Source organism: Lathamus discolor, chromosome 5 (genome assembly GCF_037157495.1).
Source record: "Lathamus discolor isolate bLatDis1 chromosome 5, bLatDis1.hap1, whole genome shotgun sequence".
Lineage (NCBI taxonomy): Eukaryota > Metazoa > Chordata > Aves > Psittaciformes > Psittacidae > Lathamus > Lathamus discolor.
This window is the reverse complement of record NC_088888.1, coordinates 8,491,741-8,513,707: the sequence shown is the minus strand read 5'-3', so window position 1 is coordinate 8,513,707 and position 21,967 is coordinate 8,491,741. Positions and strand designations below refer to the sequence as shown.

At 38.3% G+C, this 21,967-nt stretch overlaps 1 protein-coding gene across 6 annotated transcripts in view; it reads right to left on the bottom strand.

The window, feature by feature from the left end:
• Positions 1 to 21,967, bottom strand: part of NRXN1 (neurexin 1) — a 541,621-nt gene that overhangs the window by 477,627 nt on the left and 42,027 nt on the right. For 3 of the 6 annotated variants that reach the window (XM_065679614.1, XM_065679615.1, XM_065679617.1), the window contains exon 1: positions 11,152 to 11,213. The exons of 2 other annotated variants lie outside the window; for them this stretch is intronic. In XM_065679614.1, coding sequence (XP_065535686.1) covers positions 11,152 to 11,212 — 61 coding nt within the window. In that variant the 5' untranslated portion in view covers position 11,213. Of the gene's footprint in view, positions 1 to 11,151; positions 11,214 to 16,529; positions 16,659 to 21,967 lie in introns of those variants that run through there. One more of the 6 variants, XM_065679618.1, reaches the window with a different exon arrangement.

Here is a 21,967-nt window from a genome sequence, read left to right as displayed (position 1 = left end):
AAAATCTAAAGTAAAATCTGACCAATTATCAGCAACTTCTACAGTAATTTTTTTCTTCAAAATAAGGACACAAGTAGAATTTCTCATTTAGTGAGGAAAAAGATATATCTATTTTATATTGGTTTGCTTTGAACAATATGTATTGAATTCTAATATCTAATAAACTGAAGTACAAATTCAGATTGCCTTCCTCCAAATGTTAAATTGCGTGATGATCACTGGACTGAGTAACGGAAATTGGGTTTAAATTCACTTTATGAATGCAGTTGGCCTACAAAATTAAGTACAACACAAAAACTTAAGCAAGCTGCATGGCACAGACCCTTCTTGATTTGGGGTAAGAACAGACAACATTCTCCAGAAAGAAAAATCAATTCTGTATCTAGATTAAAGAACAGGCACAAATTGTTTATTTTAGAATGGAAGCAAATCAAATACTATTAGTAATTATCTGTATAACAACAGTGATTTATGTCAAGGTCATGGCCAGAAAGACAGCTGAACAGCCTCTATTTTACAGAGGAAATACACCCATGTATTGGCACAGAACTGCAACCACCTGCATATATGTAGGGTTAGGAACATTCACAGGCAAATCCAGAGCACTTCTACATTATATTGAAGTGATTATTCCAAAGTTCAAATAAAACACTCAAACAGCTTTCCAACACACATAAAAACTTGATGGTTATAACAGTGTTATTATAATATAATCTCTTAAGTCTGTAATATACCTTCTTAAAAACAGTTTGACCTATTATTTTTCCTGTTGAATCAATGCTGTCCTCTACTCCCCTTCCCTCTTAGTTTTTCTCCTCCAGAGACCATTCTTATTGCACTCTAATTCCTGCTGAGAGGCAAAGAAAGGCAGGCAAAGCCCAACACCGCTCCATGTTCTCACCCCTCAGCAGCCATTGGAAATGCCCAATCACAGCTGAAGATCAGACTATGCCTTAATAACAAAACCCCCTCCATTTTCATTCTGTGTGCAGCAACCAGATATACAAACAAAAATAGAACTGGGGATGTGTTCAGAGTATGGATAAAAGGCCAGGTGAATTCAAAGTAATTCCACATTTTATCCTGGAAAACATATTAGCCCTGACACAGCCTGCAGAAGTCTGACAGATGATATACTGATATTCACATTAGACGCTAGAAAGAAGTTCTTCCCTATGAGGGTGGTGAGGCCTTGGCAAAGGTTGCCCTGAGAAGCTGTGGCTGCCCCATCCCTGGCAGTGTTCGAGGCCAGGTTGAACGGGGCTTGAAGCAACCTGGTCTAGTAGAAGGTGTCCCTGCCTGTAGCAGAGGGTTGGAACTAGATAAGATTTAAGGTCCCTTCCAACCCAAACCAGTCTGGGATTCTATGATTCTAACTTGTCTTCAGCAGCACACACCAGTTTATTCTCATCTATGAATATCTAAGAGAGGTGTATCTAAATTTATCTTTAGTGGACCATTTTATTCATGTACTGTAAAAATACAGAAGATCTCTACCTAAGTCTCATTATCGAATCTGAGAAAATCCAAGAAAATTTCTGCAAGTGGCAAAATAATCAGTATTATGTGTGTTATGCACTTAGGTTTTTGAAGCCTGACTAGCTCTTTTTCCATGAATTCAGTATTACCTATTGATCTTTATTTTTTCGAAAGTCAGAAGTCTTTGAAAATGCTTGATAAGGAGGCCTCCCTACTGAGATTACCAATAGTCTTTTTATAGAAGCCTGCAATAACACTGTAAAAGCAAAAGAAGATTAGCAGACTATAAAAATAATTGGACTCCAGTGCTGTATTGACATTCTAGAGGAAAAATCTGCTGTCATGTCCAGGCCAAGTTATCTGCTGGTAAATGCCACTGAAGATAGCACATTTAGACCACTGATACTTTATCCTATTCTTTATGCAATAAATACACCTAAGATGATGAGACACATGCAGTGTCATAGATAATTTGACAGATTTGCATCATTACATGCACCTAACAAAACTTAGTATCTCATTTTTCAGGTGACAAAGGCTAGAAAAAAAGATACAGATAGAAAGAGTGACACTGTCAGAAATACTGACATCTGTCAGAAACATTACCTATTAAGAAGCTATTTCACTTCTGGAAGAATTTGCCTAAAGTAACTGTCCAAAATATTTCAAGATTTATTATTACTGCACAGAAGCTTAGTATTATTTACAGTCTCACAGAACCACAGACTGGTTTGGGCTGGAAGAGACCTTAAAGCTCATCCAGTTCCAACCCCTGCCCACGGGCAGGGACATCTTCCACTAGACCAGGTTGCCCCAAGCCCTGTCCAACCTGGCCTTCATCACTGCCAGGGATGGGGCAGCCACAGCTTCTCTGGGCAACAGTGCCTTACAGATACGAATGGAAAACAAAGTAATCATCCAAAGAACACTTTCATAAAAAACACAATGAAAAAAAGTAACAGCTTACAAAGGATACACAAAAGAGGTGACTTATTCCACTGACAGGTGAAGTACATAACTTTGAGATTTGGCTGCTCTTCCTTTTTCTATGATCTAATTGCATGCAAAGCCTAGAAGTTTCTCTACACTGCAAGGCATGAAGATTGGTTTCACCACAGCTGCTGGTACTCCACTAAGCGACTGGTCAGACAGGGCAGGGGAAGTAGTAATGGAGTCTGTATCCTTGCACCAAAGCTCTATCTCCTAACCCTTGAGGAAAAAAAATTGCAAGTGGAAAAAAAAAAATGCAAGACTGAAGCCTGTGCCAACAAAAGCAGGAGCCACAGGTGGGCTCCTGTTGCACAGCTTGAACATGACTGTTGGTCCCACACAAAACTACACAGGAATTAAGAGCAAAGACTACAACTGGATAGACTACTCTCAAGCAACTGCAGTATAGGAAAAATTCTACACAAAATCTAGGTATAACAAAGCCTGTAATCACTGCTCAGTTGTTTAGACAGCCAGTCCCAGAGGCCAGTTAGGTCTTACATTTATTATATTAAGAAAATGTCATGGCACAGTACCTGGAGTGACAGGATCAATACACATTCAGAAAGTGTTTGTGCTGTAAGTTCCATGAGCTAGTAATTCAACCTTCTTCTACAACATAGTGTTTGCTTTGGATTGATGAATATAGTTTTGCTTTTCCAATATCTCTCTTCATTTTATAGTACCTTGAGAAAAATGAATAAAGCCCTTTATATGCAATACACAATTCCTGATTCTGAGTACACATCATTGGACTTCTAAAGCCATTTGATGACTACTCTGGATGCCTTCAAATTAATTAAAATAGATGAGTTCTCACAAAACACACTAGCATTTATCACCAAAACATCCCATTAGTTAAGTTCATGAAGTTACTTAAATCTTTCAGGACTTCCAGGGAAGAAAGAGAACTACTGCATCTACCAAAATATCACTCTCTTGTGGTCACCTGTAAGTGTACCCACAGCTCCTACTCCCTACAGGCTCACTATGAGTTTTGATTGCAGGCCCCATAGCTTCAGCATTTAATAGGAAGCTGTGTTTAAAATGCATTAGAATCCAACCCCTTGGTACTGTTGTTGAGGTTGTGTTATTTCTCAGCATTCAAAAGAAACAATGATACAGTTCTAAATGGTTTAAAAAAAGGTTAAAAAAATAAAATCATTAAAATCCTGCTTAATTGTCATTAAAGAAGAATTCTGCAGACCTGCAGTCCACTCTTTTCTAATTCTCTTCTACTTGTGCTCATTTTGATTGGATTCCTAGACTGAGATTTAGAGGTAAAACCATTTAACTCTAGGATGATTTGATTATTTTATTATACAAGGATTATTTGTTTGTACATTAGTCTAGGGCTATGGAGACAATATGCACATAGAAGTATTTCCACCTTGTAAGCGGAAGCAGGCAGTGTTCACTTGCCTGCTAGCCACAAAATCACAACGGTTTGATGGATACAAGGGCAGCTCATGCAGCTCTTGTTCTACCTTGCGACATTCCTCGTTTCCCTACTCCCCCAGTATAACGAGCAAGTTTTCCATGCTGCCATACAAGAAACAAAGAGTTATTTAGGCAACTTCAAGCTCCTTGGCTTTATTTTCTATCTTCATCTTAAACTTTGTAAGCCTCTTTGTGCAAGCGCAAACAAAGGCTGAACAACAGCCTGCACTGGCACCCTTCCTACGGAGGCAGGCTGAGAGCTGGGCTCTTTCAGCCTGGAGAAGAGAAGGCTCCAGGGAGACCTTGTAACAGTATTCCAATACCTAGAAAGGCTGACAAGAAATCTGTGGAGGCAATTTTTACAAGGGCCTGAAGTGACAGGATAAGAGGGAATGGCTTTAAACTGACAGAGGGGAGACTGAGATGAGACATTGGGAAGAAATTCTTCCCTGTGAGGGTGGCGAGGCCCTGGCACAGGTTGCCCAGAGAAGCTGTGGCTGCCCCATCCCTGGCAGTGCTCAAGGCCAGGTTGGAGGGGGCTTGGAGCAACCTGCTCTAATGAAAGGTGTGAAACTGGATGATCTAGGGGGTGGGAACCCTTCCAAGATCCCTTCCATGCCATTCTGTAACTCTGTAATGCAAACAAAATAAATACTGTAGCACAAATGGAGAAGTTTTCTTCACTTACTCTGTTGGGGCTTTTTTGTCAAGTGAATGCCTATCATAGCAAATGACCCATTAAATGACTAAATCCATCTACCATTGTAAAGGCAAAGAAATATTTCAGAAGAAAAAAAAAGACCTACTGCAAATGATTCTATTGAAATTTGGGAATTTACCATGGTCTTCAAAGCTGTTTCAAGGGAAGTTAAATCTTGATTCATTCCCAATGATGCCATAATAAGCATTCAAGCTATTTTTCCCCGACAAGTGTGCAGTGGTGGGACAAAGTAATTTTTGAACTTCCCTTGGATTCACTCACAAAAGAAATTAAATCATCCTCTTAACGTCAATGTTTAAACCTGGCACTACATGAGGAAAAGCAGACTTCAGCCTATTACCACTCTAGTACCTTGTAAAGTACCACCTCCTCTACAGCAGAGTAACTACCACCTGACCTACTAGATCCCTCCCTTGCTCACTTATTCCAGTCCAGCTCCAGATAGTTTTTCTTATAATCACAGCTGACCATGGAAAATGAACTATGAACCAAAGAAACCCCAAATCCCTACATGGCCAGATGCAGGATAATTCCATATTTTGGCTCCTATACACCTACAGCTTTCTCACGAGTTGTAACTTCAGTAGTGACCCAATTCTGCTGGATCTTTTAGAAGACAAACAACTATGAAGAGCTCCCAAAGCTAAACCTTTTGCTCATTTCTCTTAAAATACTTAGCTCCTTTCTGATACACTCAAATTTAATTCAGTCTCCCTAGACCTCACAGTGCCTTGAATGTACACAAATTAAGGAAGATTAAACATTTTCTTACTGTGACCTACAACAATATGCTGAAACTTTAATTACTATGTTAATTCAAGCACTTGGCCCAGTGGATTTATTACATTCCAGAAGCTAAACCAAGCTACTCTGAAGTGAGGTATGGGCATTAGCTACATCTAAGTATTTTGCCTACAAATATTTAGGCAGAGTAACAAACAGCTCTGCACTAAATAATATATTTTTCAAATCTAATCCTAATTTTAGAGCTTTTTCTTCAAGTAGACAAGTAGTTCTGAAGATGTAGTTGCCTGTAGGAGCAGAAGCTTGTGTCTTGGACAAATATCTCCCCCAAATTCCAACCTTTTGAACTAGAATTCATTAGACAACAGTCTTTATGATACTTGTCAGGAGTCCGTATCTCATGCAAATATATACCATTATAGGATGACAACTGCAGGACAGGACTGGGCATTGTCCACATTATATCAAGACTAAAAACAAGAATATCCAACCTTTAAAACAGTGTTTTCAGAATGAAGACAGCTCATTATTACAGAGAATAAATTTCCACAATTTCGATGGTTTAAAGGACCAGCACTGGAAGAAATATCAGTCATTAACACTTTCCTGATAGACAGGACAGGCGTTTCTGATCAGTTCTCCCTTACATCAGTTGCTAGCCCTGGTTTCCAATCAATCACTTAGAATAAATACCTACCATTTCTTTTAATTATCCTCAGTCTCAGGTAGTAATTTCCTGATTTTCTGTTAGCAACACCATTGACTCAGATGAAAGTCAAATTTTTGATATCTTAGAAGAGGAAAAAGGTGAAGAAACTTGATGGGGTGAACTTATCAGACACTGGTAAACCAATGGAACTCCGCTGACTAGCAAGTCTTTTCTTAAGCTACAGAGCTGGATGTAACTTGCATAGTAACTTGCATAGTCTTATTCTTTCTTGCTTTGCCACATCAGTGTTTTCTATTAAAGTAACACAAAAAACCCCTGTGATGCCATTAGGAACAATGTGACTTTCATCAAGGGGAAGCTAAACGAGTGTTTGATGCAATAAAGGAAGCAGGAACTACTGCAAGCTTTCAGGCTTATACTGCCAAGCAAGCCAGAGAGTTCATCCTGTGCTCCTGTTTGATTATACATTTTAATTGCTTACTATCATATTGCCTTGATAACCATCACAAAGACAATTCCATAATTGCCAGATATAAATCTTGATGTTCTGAAGAGGAAAAAAAATTACAAAGGATTTTTAATCAGTGTTTTCTAAAGTTGATTTAAATAAATTGTTCTAAAAGCTTTCAAGCTTTAAAGACCATGAATAGCTCAAGTGTAGTTCTATTATTTTTAAGCAATGTGGTCAAAAGAATATTTGTTTCCTGGATTGCTTTTAACATTTCCATAACAACAAGACCTCCTTTAAAGGTTTTTTTACAAACTTATCCTCTACTCAAATCTTACTCTTAATAATTTATACAGTACAAAGGCAGCATACCCCTCACATGAAAATAAAAGGCTTATTAAAGCACAGGTCTACTACAAACCTGGCTTATTATTCCCTTAAGTTCTTCAAGATCTGAACCGTATCACACTACAAGGGCAACCTTCGTAATGTACGTAAGCTTTACAGTTTAATTTATTACATGAATGCAATGTAATTCTCATTTGTATATTTATACACACTGATAAATACTTCTATATAGTTTATAAGCAGGGAAGACTTAATGTATCTTACTTAAATAGCTTCCCCCCATTTCAGTGATTTTTACATACACCAAAAAGAAAATCCAAAGCACTTTAAAAAAAAACAACTCTTTTTTACAGTACACAAGCTCATCTGATACAACTTCCTTAAAACCCATGCTTCTTTTTTCTTGTTGCTCAAAACCATAAATACATCTTTTTTTCTTGCTAGTCAAATAAAAAAAAAGCTTTTTCCACAGCTAAAAAGTTCAAAGTTACCATGGTAACAGAACAAAAAGTAACTGAGGACTTGCTACCAAAGGCCTTTACAGAATATGCAGTCAATAAGAGGTACTGGAAAGTCTTTTATGGTACTTTTAAGTACACAGAACCAGCAAATCCCATGCTGATCATTATAAACATGTTAAAAGTATACACCTCGATTATCTTTGCAGTAAGGTGCACCACAGAGAAGCTCATTAAGGAAAGGTCAATTACTCCAAGTTGCATAAACGTAACAATACTGGAGAATGTGTTGCTGTATGAACCCTGTTGGACTAAATTCTCCTCATTTAAATATTTTGTTGTAACGAAAAAGATTAACTTGAGCAACGTATTCATTATACTTCAAACTAAGCAACTCACAGCTGACTTTCTGCCCTTAAGTCTGACAACTCAATGCAGCAAGATGGTAAAAAGTAGCTATGGTGTGTGAAAAAACACAGCCCTGCTTTAAAGTTGTTCCATATACCTAGATATGCAGATTCCATAGATAACAAACGATTAGCCTTCATTACTTGAGGATTGTAAACTGCCACATAACATTTGATTTAAACAGAGACTCAAGTTAGACTATTTGAATGTGAATTTAATACTTTTCATTCAGTGAGCTAAAACTACTAGAACAGAGGAATGCAAAGGAAGTGCCACTGCTCAAAAAGCAATCATTCTGGCAGCAAGAAACATTTTTATCATGCATTCAGAGAAAACTCAGCTTAATTTTTCTCAACTGTCTCATTTCAAAAACATGCACATGTTTCTAATTTCATCTTGTAAGGTGCACTGGAGTGCACAGTGTATTTTTGTAATAGCTATAACCCACTTCAAATTATTCTCTTGGACAGCATTATACCCTTGTACTTCTTGAAGCCAGACCCCAGACTTTCTTTGGCATTCCTAGGGCCAGGTATGCAATCTTTCACAAAGAGCTTTGAAATTCAGCACAGCTGATATCTTAACAACCAAAGTTCTTACTGACATAGCTGATACATGGTATTATTCTACTCTATTCAGGGAAGCATCTGAGCAATTCAGTCTGTATAAAGGAAGACAGGCTGGAATTTAGTTAGACACTTAAACTGAATCTGAAATTTACCTAGACCTTTAGCAGAGGAAATAAGAGCAGCTTCACCCCATCCTCAGCTACGCATGATTTTATTCCTCTGTCTTTATACTAGCTGTACACGAGGTTCTCATTCATTTGCCAAAAGTCTCACCACAGGATGCCAAAGTCATTCAGGAAATTTCAATTACAAACGAGTAATTGGCTCAGAGAACAAAACCCCACACTGGCATGTTGTCACTGAGTCCTTTACAAAAGCAAAGTAACCACACACTTCTATGCTATATCCTGCCATCAGTCAATGCACTTCACATACAGGCCTTGCAAATTTACACCTTAGATTAGATTAGGCCCTACAGTGCTCCGCTATTTATTTTAGGGCTGTATTTTAAAAGACATGAAGGATATTGACATAAGGCCTTCATTGGAGTTGTGTAAAGCTGAAAGGATGTTCATTTCAGCCTATACTTACAAAAAAAAAACTTCACATTTTTGCTCCTGGTTTCAAAGATCTTTGAGATTTGGAGGGCAGTAGCTCTGGGTGCTGGCATTAGACAGCAACACACAAACATATCATCTCACTTAAGCAAAATACCTAATCACACTTCTGAATTGTCACCCTGTGGCACCTTTGTCATGTTTTAAGTATGTGCACAGCAATGCAGAGTTTGCTCATGGGTATTAGAGCTGGATTTGTCTTCTTACAGAGCAGAAAGATGTGAAATACGAACCCCAAGGACATTCCAGTCATACGGTAGTTGCAGCACAACCTTACACATACAAAGTTTCATACGTTCATATTTTTAAGGTGCAAAGTAGAAGATTCAGCCACCCTATTCCCTGGAAGAACACTACTCCTATGCTCAACAACGATGATAATTTTATTAACATATGAAGGTAAATTTTGTTAATCCTGAAATAATTAACCACTGGGGATTTTAGTATTTCTTTTTACATTATACCTAGTTATTATCAGAGCAGATGGGAACAGACTGAGGGGGTAGTTACATGCCACAGCACATCCTGTGGTCCTATTTACTTAATAATCCAGACCTGGGACCCATCTGGACCTCCTGGAGCTACACACTGCAATCCACATCCCCAGACTTACTTCCTCTTTAGATGTTCTGAGGGAGGACAGGAGATGGTACGTGCCTAATTCTCGCCCAGAATGGAATTAAAATAGGAACGAATCACACACCTAAGCCCAGTTGCTGAGAAAGATTTCCAGGTCTCAAAGTATAGACATCAAGCCATATATTGATCATAGAGAGAATATTTTCTATATTTTCTACCTTTTTTTTTTAGCTTGTCTCAATATCCTGAGATATCCTCTACGTAGCAAACATACCACACTTAAGAACTGAATTCAAACCTGGTAATTTATTCTCAGCACTTTGCATTTCACTTAGATCTGAAAATGACAAGCTGTTGGTCCAATTTTTGTCAACATGTTTTTAATTAGTTCTGAATTTATGACAATTAAAGCTCACAGTTGCTTTTAAAATGAAGTTACAGGATTTGCCTTAATTTGCTTTCATTGCTCAGCAATGTGTGCATTTTAATTCACCATGGAAATATTCCATTCTCACTGCTTTCTGCAGGGAAGGCACTGACATTATTGTTATAATTTTTTTTTCCCCTGTGAAACTTATTGACTAGAAAATAGACTGAAAACAACTCTTGGGAATGCTGGCCATGTTCCGCATGTGACTGGCTCCATCTGTGTCTCAGCTGACTCAAAGACCCCAACGCATTTCAAATCTTTTTAGGGGAAAAAGAAAGGAGAAATACTGCACTATAACACTGATTTTGTATTACTTGTGTCTGCAGCTGGAGTTTTGATTTTGAGCAAATCATAAGTATTATTTATTATTCTAGGGCCGTATCATATACAGCACAAAACCATAAAAGCTATAATTCATATAAAAGCTGAGACACTACACAATTCTATGTGATTCTATGATTGTCACCCTAATGAAGAAGTAATTTTGGCAAGTTCTTAAATCCTTAATAGTAAGCGACAAAATGCTATATATTAGAAGCACAAGGTTTGCTCTCATAGGCCTCAACACCATTTCCTCTCCCTTGCTTTCATTTTCCAGCAGGAAAGTCATTTTCTCTTCACAGGTCCTCTGTGAATTTGAATTGTTCATGCACCATTTCTTCCACAAATAGCTGCAGACTGATCTATACTTCTATGAGTATCTGCAGACTACATCTCTTAATCTGAAATTCTTCCAGTAGAGTGCTTTAAAATAATCTGTATCAGTAGTTGAAATTAAGAATAGAGAACGGGGAAGTCTAATAGAGGCAAAATATGACAACCTGTCTTCTACTTAAGTTAACACATGTCTACTAAGCAATCTACCAAGACCATTTATTTGGTTACAATTCTAAATTCAATTTGGTTATGGGGCATTTCCTCCCCTTTTTATTTTGCTATTTTTTTCTACTAAAGTAATCTCAGTATACTGTGACAATGAAACAAGAACTAAACAGCACCCAAAAGAATTCAGATGATATAATTAACCAAAATAGCATTTTGATAAGCTATTGCTTTTCTAGTTTAACTATCAATGTAAAAAATATCCTTGCTCTAATAGCTAAATAAAACTGCTAAATAATAGAGAAAGCTTAATTCATTATCAAAGCACAACTATATCAGTACTTTTAAAACACATCATCACAACTGAATACTTAACAAATACTGGAGAAAAATACAAATGTACATTAACTGTAAAATCTCTTGCTTACTTTTCACAGCATAGGTCAATTCAGACAGTATTTCTTCTTTTTGCTCAAGTATATTCAGCATCATCATTCCCTGTTTTATACTGGTTAAAAGGTCAACTATTACAAAGATAGTATCTCAGCTGCTACACACACTCTATTTACAGTAAACTTAAACAGGATAACTGCATGCAAACATGACCCAACTCATGAGGAGCAGATTCATCTGGTTGCCAAAGACACCAAGAGTTCAATAAACAGTATTCTTCAGCAAAACTACATTTACTACATTCGCAGCTAGCTGGTAACTGCAGTCCCACTCTTAACCCCCTGGGTCCCTCAAACCCTCTCTCCGTGACAGGTACCCATTCCTTTCCTCCTAGGGATCTCATTCACATATTATAGGTCTAGCAGAGCCTTTGTAATTGACTTGTAATTAAACCCAATAATAAAAGGTGATAAAACCCATTTTCTTCAATTTTTTCCCTTTTGTGCTTGTAGACAGAAATATAATAGCTCCTGATCACTTATCAAGAAGTAATGCAAAGTTAGTAATGCACTAGCCAGAATACACATCCATATGGGGAGGCCTCCTTCCCAAGAGTATTGCTGCTTTTTGTTCATGCCTCTCCGGTAATTGGTGCAGTCAAGTCAGAGTAATGTGCTGGAATTCTGTTGTTCTCTTCAATGCCTCTTATCAGAGCCAGGCTTTATAACATGCTTGAAATGTGGATTAATCGTTCAGAGAAGGAGGCCAAGTGGAAGCTGAACAACCCTGACCTTTCTGAGCTTGGAAAATATCAAAACAGTGTAACAAGAGAGAGAGACATTCATAACTGGAATGGGATCTTTTCATCCCTTTGAGCTGCACATGCAGTGGTCAGAGCATGGCCTAATTAATAATAGGTAAGTTGGTAAACAATTTTTTTTTTTAAAGATACTGAGAAGGGTGCAAGACTTGGAAAGCAGTCACAACGACAACCACCACTGATACAAGAAAACAGGAAAGAATGCGCAGGAAATGCTTCTACATTCAATCTATTTGTATGGTTTTCAGCTTCACACGATGTTTCTCTCATTAACTCACCTCTGAATCACAAGTTTCCTTTCATTGGTTTGATAAGTGCGATACAGAAACCACAAATCCAGTTTCCTGTCAGGAAGGTTATACTTTTAGCACAACCCTTGGAACACTTCTTTTTGGTAAATACAACAAAGATCTTCAGAAAGCAGCTGCTTGCTCCCACAGCTGAAACCCCTTGTGCTATGAACCATACCTTTGAGGCTACCCTTTCTGACCTGCCCACTCAACACCTTGCAATACCAATTTATTTTCTCCACTAACTTTTCTCTCTAGGGAGGACCTTTGCATAACCATAATTTTCACATTTTCTTTAGACAACTCTTCCACAGTGATGCACACAATAAAATCAGTACTTCCTAAAAGGAATCACAGGGACCATAAAACTCATCTACTTTCAATCCTCTGCCACAGGCAGAGACACCTTCCACTAGACCAAGTTGCTCCAAGCCCCCTCTAACCTTTCCTTGAACTCTACCAGGGATGGGGCAGCCACAGCTTCTCTAGGCAACCTGTGCCAGCATCTCAACCACACTCACAGGGAAGAACTTCCTAATGTCTCATCTAAACCTCCCCTCTGTCAGGTTAAAGCCATTCCCCCTTGTCCTGTCCCTACAGACCCTTGTCAAAAGCCCCTCTCTGGATTTGTCTTAAGCCCCCTCTAGGTATTGGAAGACTCTTAAGGTCTCCCCATAGCCTTCTCTTCTCCAGGCTGAATGAGCCCAGCTCTCTCAGCCTGCCTGCATAGAAGAGATGCTCCAACCCTCTGATTGTTAGTCTCTACTTCAAAGAGACATAAATTTGTACTTCTGCATGGCAGAAAAGGGCTTCATAATCTACTAATGGGGTTTCTGGATACATCAGCAATATAAACAATGTTCACGGCAAAGCAAAAGACACCATTTCATAATATCCCAAGATAAGCATAAAACATCTTGTTCTCTGGATGGCTAAAACCATCAGGCTCTTTATTCTCATTCAGTATCTCCCCAGCACTTGTCTTCACTGTTCTTGAGTCACAACGTACTACACATAAGGGTACTCCATTTTTGTCTTTCTCCCATTTCCCTCCAGCCTGTTCCCTTCTTGCAAGACAGTAAAACCCACTTGTAACAGAGCCACTACAGCTACTTACATTTACAAAAAGCAAGGCTGTTTGGGTTTTTACTCCCCAATAGCAACTACTACCCCAAGCATGGTTTCTTTTCTTTTTTTAATATTGATGTTCCTGGTTTACACTCACAGCAGAGCACACTGCATGCATTTATCATAACATAGTGATGTTATGCATATTTGCAAGGTGCTGTGACACAGGATGCTATAATATCACTCTTCCCTTCCCAGCATGAAAAAAATTGTTCAGCCTATTAAGTACCAGTTCCAATGCAGAGTGATGACAATGAAAGCACAAAACTTGAGGGCAGAACTGGTCTTAATTCTGAAAATCAGGCTTCTTCAGTTTACATCAAAATCAGAGATTAGTCTGGCACAGTTAACATTTAATACTGCCTTCATTTAAGAAGCCTGACACACATTATTGTCCTTTTTACTGAGTTACACCACTGCTGTGTTTCTGTGGCCTGGCAGGAGCTGTCACTTCCACTTGCCATTGCTTCCAGTTACTCTGGTCTGATGAGACACGGTGCAATATCACAAGTCACATCTCTTGAACTGAAACACTAATGCAAGTGATGTACTTAACAGAGAAACAGCTTCATAAGGAAATTTGCATGTACGAGTTTTTATTGTCTTGAAGGATTGGGAGGAGGAGGAGCATGTCTGATGCTGACAGGTTTTGCTTAAACCACATTAATACTGAGATGATTTGGTATGAATTCTCTGACCAGTGCTCTTATTTGGCCAGTGCCTGCAACATACACCAAGCAATTTTCTGCATTTGTTGAAGTGTTTGAATTCAAAACACATACTTATCAATTGAGACAAAAGCCACTTTAAAGCTGTAGTAGAGTTTCTACAGAATCATAAAATCAAGATTTTATGGGTTTGAGATATAAAGAAGTATTTCTTTAAATAACCTTAACAAAGGTAAATAAAACCACAGTTTTACATGCTATAAAAATCCAGCATTCTTTTAGAATCTAGAAAAGGTAACAGCTGAGCAGTGCCCTGCAGGTCATCTCAGTGCAACTCCACAACATCAAGTTGTGAGACACTGGCACAGATTGCCCAGAGAAGCTGTGGCTGCCCCAGCCCTGGCAGCGTTCAGGGCCATGTTGGACGGGGCTTGGAGAAAGCTGGTCTAGTGGAAGGTGTCCCTGCCCACGGTAGGGGGTTGGATCTACATGAGCTTTAAGGTCCCTTCCAACCCAAACCAATCTGTGATTATATGATTTAATCTCAGGAGCTCTCCCCTATTTATGACTATATGAAATCAATATGCGCATTACGCATATTCCGAGCGCTCGGAGAGAAGTACAGGAATTATTTTCATTGCAACTACAAATCTCAGGCTATGATGGTTCCCTTTTTGTATCTTGCAATGATTGAGCTGGTCCCCATTTTGCAGTCTTGCACCTCTTGCAGTGAAGTCAGTAAAAAAAAAATATGTTTATAATATAGTACAGGTATAGCATTATGCTAAAGTGGGGTACTTGGGACACTAAAACAATCACTACAGAAATATTTGGAAACATTTCAGAATATTCACTTTATGCTAACTTGAAAGATAGTCAAAATAAATATTCACTATCTTGTAATTAATTATACTGTGATTTATTCTTAAGAGATCTATGCAATTACTATGACTATTGCCTCTTCACTGTTTCTTTATTCTCTTGCTTCTTTGCTGTGTGAAGAACACTGTGTTATAGCATTTAGTGTTAATATCAGGATTATTTTCTTTCTATTTTACACTTGTTCTGGTTTTATCTTTTTCAAGGTCAAAGTGTTCTCTAAGAAGCTGCTCCAGAACCCTTTTCAATATAACTATTTCTTCTTTCTTCTTGATTCCCAGGCACGTTTAAAATTCTAATCAGATTGAAAAGCCACATTCTAATACAATCTGAGTAAAATTCACTCATCTAACAATACTTTGTTCCTGTTTATTTTATGAACCCTCCTCAGAAAGTTAATTTTGCAACAGATCTCATTAGATTTGTAAGTAACAATAACCAAAGATAAGAGAATAGAGCAAGATTTATACTTTATGATCAAGCTACTCAGTGCTTTGATTACACTACTAGTCATTACCACAGTTTATTCCCATGTCACACAACCTGCTTCAGGCTTCACAATAATGCAACGTCCACACAACAGTCTAGATGACTTTCTCACACTTAAAATCAGTCATACTTTTCCACTATGAAATTTTGATGTAATGGGGCACTAAAAATATTGCTAGAGTAAGACTGTCAATACAATACATTTGAAAATAACATGGAAATTAGAGAGTCTGGTCTCCAAATCCACACCACCATTTTCATTAGCTTCAGAAGAATCTCAATTTCGTTTCTGCAAACCACACCCTGGCATTCCACATGTTTTCCCTTCATGAAGAAGCCGCTGACCTAGCAGAAAATGTCCCTGCCTATGGCAAAGGACTGGAAATATATGAGCTTTAAGGTCCCTTCCAAACCAAACCACTCCATGATTCTATCAAACTGGAATGAGATTGAAGGGTCCCAGCAGCCATGATGCGAGTATCATGACCCAGTATGTCATATATACAGCCCTCTTGCTTCCAAGTACCTTTTTGTTTTTGTTTTACTACCCAAATGCAGTCTAAAAAAAAAAGAAAACTCACACAAAACCCACCAGTATCTAAAATAAATATGTGCATATTCTTCATGTTTACTTTAAGCTTCTAAGCCTTTAGGACATGTTTTCCACTCTAAATGCTCAAAACATTTTGCGTAGAAAACATTTATCGTATGTGAAATCATACAACTTCAAAAAGTTTTAGATACCTGAGGAGAGAAAAAAAATCTAGCACCCGCATTGGGTCAAAACGCATAAAAGCAAGTCTCTTCATCTGTTCTGCATTTAATGTTGACAGAAACATGGAAGAAGAGACAGAAAAATGGTCAAAGGCATCAGTGGCTACATCACTTTCAAGTAAAACAGAAAATAAGATTGCAATAAGATCGCGTAGTCTCTTCATAATGCAGAAATTAAACCATCTGGTTAGTCCTAAACAGATTATATCCATGCCAGGTTACTGTTCCAGGTTTGTAGGATTCTCATGTACAAAGGCTGGACACCAAACACAATGTGAACAATGAAATGCTCTAGTCTATTTCCTGAGTTATTAGTGCAAAGCAAATATATACATATATTAATGAGAAGTAGTTTACATACATACCAACCCCTGGTTGCATGGCATACCACTAAGGAGGAGAAAGAGATGGAACATGTTTCCCGGTTGGAGGGGTGGTAGGCAGTGCGTTGTCAGGGCGTCCCCCGAATCAAGATGCACATCTGGCCTTCTCACCTGTCCCTCCCTGCACAGGTCCTTATATCCCCCCTCGGGCTGGAGTGGAAAATTACCAGTTGCAACATCAGCACACACGTGGCCAGCATGTGAACAGATGTTTACTGGTATAAGACTCCCTTTTGCTAAAAGCGGTGTTAACTCCCCTATTTTCAAGGTTATGTTCCCACAACCCGTGCCAAACAGTACTTTTCTATTTTTGTCTGTCTCACCATGGACCATTATCTATTGTCACTGACACAGTTACCCTTCCAACAAAGCGTGTATACAGCTCAGAGCCGACTGCAAAGACTTTCCTAAAAGTAGCCAATATGAACAGACTGCATTTCCTTTTCTTTTTCTCGTTGGTAGATGCTCACTTTAAATACAAGTAGCTGTACTCAGAGTTCTTCAGTGCTCAAAGAACCCAAAGTTGTGCTCATTTTGGAATAAGATGCTTTCTTGAAAACTCACAAACAGTAACAACACTCAGCATGTTCTGGATTGAAAGCATTTGGAAATAAGGCATATCCACAGAATGTAAGATTTCTTGTGCATGTTAACACAGACATTAATAAGGCAAAGCAGCAAGAATCACTGATGTAACATTTGGTGTCTCAGCCATTCTCCAATACATGTGCACGTGCTTCACATGATCTCTTCATAACAAAAGGGAAACAAAATTCTAACCTATTTAAAGAGTAATAACCCTTACGCAACGCTACAAAAAGTATTCACCCTGTATTAAGGTTTCTAAGGAAGATTTTACGCTGTAAAGTATTCTGGACAGTGACTCTAGTTAGAAAAAAAATATATATATTTAGAATATGTATATATATATATATATACACACTTAGAAGAATTTTGTTCAACAAAGTGAATAATTCCATCCAATTCCTCAATATAAAAGAATGTGATGCAACCACATGATCACACTTTTCAGGTGTGTGGTGCCTCATTCATTGAAAACTAACAAAGTAGCAGTACAGAGCATTAAAACAACACTTGCACCCAGGGGCTTTGCAAATATTAGTTGGAAAGAATCCCACAACCATGTATTACTTCATAAATCTGACAGCTCATGCTTGGGTTAAACAGAAATGAAAATTTTACATTTGCTTGTGAGAACATATAATTTGCAAATCTCTTCTACAGAAGCAGAACAACTGAATAAAGGTAGTAGAAACCACCGACTTTCTTCCAATTCAGTTCTCTTTCTTTTCCCATGTTATTATTTACTAATGTATGAGATTATACATTAATTATAAAGTATTGATTTCCTCAGTGCACATGAAAATGCAGTTTAATATATTTTGCTTAATCACATAGACTGGAGCAGAAGTATGACTAGCATATGATTGGTACAGTAGCAAAGCACCTTACACATTCTGTGGTTTAGTGACTTGTACTTTGATTGCTTCCAGAACTTTGTGGATACTGAACCATGGAATAGTTTGGGTTGGAAGAGACCTTAAAGCTCATCAAGTTCCAGCTCCCTGCCACACACAGGGACACCTTCCACTGGACCAGGTTGCGCCAAGCCGCATCCAACCTGGCCTTCAACACTGCTAGTAATGGGGCAGCCACAGCTTCTCTGGGCACTCTGAGCCAGTGCCTCAGCACCCTCACAGGGAAGAATTTCTTCCTAATGTCTCATCTCAATCTCCCCTCTGTCAGGTTAAAACCATTCCCCCTTCTCCTGTCCCTACAGGCTTTTGTCAAAAGCCCCTCTCCAGATTTCTTGTCAGCCCCTTTAGGCATTAGAAGATGCTCTAAAGTCTTCCCAAAGCCTTCTCCAGGCTGAACAAGCCCAGCTCTCTCAGCCTGTCTCCTGAGCAGAGCTACTCCAGGCCTTGCAGGGTTTGTGGCCTTCTCTGGACTTGCTCCAGCATCTCCATGTCCCTCTTGTCTTGGGGACTCCAGCACTTCCACACAGAAGTGGCTCAAGAGCATGGGGGTTCTACATGGTTTTGGAACAAAAAAAAAAAAAAAAAAAAAACAGGTAACAACCACACCTTTCTGTCATGTTACTCAACTCTCAAAATCCATCTCCAGTTTATGCTTCATTCTGGAGACAATTCTTTTCCCACTTTACAGACATAATCCACCTTCTGATACACATCAAATATGAAAGAACTGCTGTTCTTTCATGCTCCATACACTCAAACTTACTGCCAATAGAGAAGATTCTCCAAATTGTTCCTGTACCCCTAAAATGCAGTATTAAGCATGAGTACATCACATCATGTGGCTCTAAAAAATAACCATATCACCTGTGTAAGAAGGGCTCCCAAGCATGACTGGGTTATACAAGTTGGACCCACCTATGATAATTTTGTTCCTCAGACAGAACAGGGTTTATATGTATATGCACATACACACACAGACAGAATGTCACAATTCCATCCATGTCCTGGCATGATGCTGCAGGGTCATTTTTCTAAGGAGTAACATTTTTAATGTACTTACACACTTGGCCTGCTGATAGTTTTTGCCAAGCTTTGTGCAGCTTACCATGCATATAATGTAGGGAAAAAAAAATACACTGCCATTATTGGGGGGGGAACCACTGATATATTGCTTGCAGAGCTTGACCTCAACCTCTCAATCAGACAGGAAAATATGTTCTCGCTTGCTATTTTTTTTAGATTCTAGTCTTTAAGATTTACTTTATTTCACTAGTTTTGTGAACTCTCAATGTTCGTAAATTAACTGTTGTGGGCTTAATACAGCTACACAGATGACTGCAGACTTCTCCTGTAATTAACTTTTCAATAGTAAAGATTTCATTACAAATGAGGCTATAATTACAACTCCATGAAAACTCAGGTCAGAATTTCACCTGACACATCATTTCTTGTAACCCATCACACTCAATAGGTAGTAACTTCCTGATTTTGTACAGGAGTTCAGATTCTCATTATTGTGATACTTAATAGTTCTAATAACCACACAAATGGTTGATTTCAGGTTATGAGACAGACACTGAAGCTTTCCAGCAGGCCTCTAATAAACACTGTATCACGCCTGACATCACGGCCATTATTTCTCCATGAACATTTAATGGGAGAATTGGTAAACCACAATAATGGCAACATCTGGGATATTGCTATATCTTACCTTAATATGTCCTTTATCATTTTTGTTCTCTTCTCCTCAGCTCCCAAGCAGCCCCCGAGAGACACACATGCTAACTGAAATCTCGATTCTCAACATATGGACTTGTCACACAGTAGTGATTTCAGACAGCATCCTATATTGTTCTAAGTACACCATGGCTCAGGCCCAGACAAGCACTTAAGTACACAAGTACTCCTATGAAAAGCACCATGGCACTGGGTCAGGGCCAGCAAACTCAGCAATAGCGATGGCTCACCCTTCAGCTACCAGTAGGATGGTTGCATACACCACACTTGAAATTCATAGGAGCATGGAATGGTTTGGGACTGATAGGACCTTAAAGTTCATCCAGTTCCAAACACCTGCCACAGGCAGAGACACCTTCCACTAGTCCAGGTTGCTCAAAGCCCCATCCAACCTGACCTTGAATTTAAATACATTAATGAATAAAAATGCATTAATGAATAAAAGCTTGAAGAGCTCTTTTAATGCGTGCTTCAAAGTAGCAGACCATTTAAAGAGAGCATTATTGCCAGAGCTAGAAAATCCAGATTGGAAGACTTAGTCCCAATGCAAAGAAATTACGAGAATATATTCATAATGTAATAAGCCTCATCAGCTAATTTCCGAAGTCTTCCTTAATCCACTTGTATTTGGAGTCAGTCAGCTCACCAGCAAAGGTTTATACAGCTTTAACTGTAAAGTTATTTTTCCCTGTCTGCAAAAAAGACCTCACTAAAGTTAAAAAAGCCTGAAAGCAAGGCCAGAAAGCTCAAGTGTGGTCTTTGTGAAAAAAGATGTCACACTTCCAACATTAATTGTAAATTTAATACTTGTGTTGGGGAACAGTCAGCATCATTCACTTGGTCAGCCAGTAACTTAAGAAAGCACTGTTTGAATAAGATTTCACCTGTTTACTCAGTTTGTGAGCAGCAAGATGATTATGTGGTGTTCAAAAGTGTTAACATGTCAGAATATCCAAGATCTTGTTGGATCAGTAATCTCAGAACATATAATGTAACAGAGCATGGAAGAAGGATCTCCAAAATATCATACCAGCTTGGCTTTGCGAAGTTGGTTGTTGGGTTGATTTTAATTTTAAAGTTGTATTCTATTTAAAAAACTTGCCTGTAAGTGCCATTAGTTCTGGCTTTTAGTTGAAGTCTAAAAGCCAGAACTGGCATCTGCCAGGACTTGAACCCTGCTTTGTCTTATCACGTTGTCATCCATGACCCCTGCAAACACTAAGACACTAGCTCAAATAAGCATTGAATCTGAAGCAAACAACTGATTTTTAACATTTAAAATACTTGTCTGGAAGAGTATGAGAACCAAAGTTTTTCATTTAATTGTAAATAAGGTGGTATTTTACTGCAGTGATTGGAAATAAATCTTCACAGACAATTTAAAGGTCTCTGTGCAATATTACATACCCCATCATGCATGAGAAAATGGCATTGCCATCTGTCAAAAATAACAAGTACTCATTAGAAGCAGATGTATATGAAGATAGTTGGAACACTGGTAGGGAGAAAAACTGACTTCTCTCTGATAAGAGCAACTTACTGAGACTCACTCGGGGCAGTTTCAGGTCAACCATCCTAGCAAATGAAGGTTTAATTTAACAAAAAAAAAAATACTTTTGCAAACCTCCCCTTTTAAAATCTGCATTGTAAAACTATGAAAAAGATAGTTATTCAAGTTCTGAAAAAACACTCAAACTCTAACCAGTTATGATCAGGATCTGGATAATTTCAGAATATATAAGATGTTAAGAGTTTATGAATGGTGCTTTCTGACACAGAAGACGCTGTTCTCTCTACCAAATCATTCTGTAGATACTAATGAAGAATATACGAATAGTGATGTAAAGACAATTCTTCATGCTACCAGAATCAGATGCAAAAGTACTTTAAAAGTCAAAATAAGCAAAATAAAGCAAAATTACACTCTTGAATAAAAGATGTTAACTTGACAGTAGGAGTTCAAAATGGGAGTGAAATAGAAAGCTGTTACTCCTGTAGAAGCTCTGCTGCCCAACATCTCTGAAGCCCAAGCTTGCAAGGAGGAATCATGGAATCATAGAATCATCACAGAATGGTCTGGGATGTAACAGAACTTCCAAGCATTATGCACCTACAAACAGCATCCATGCTAATAAATTCTTGGGTGATCTGAGAAAACATCAAGAAAGTGCTTACAGAACATTA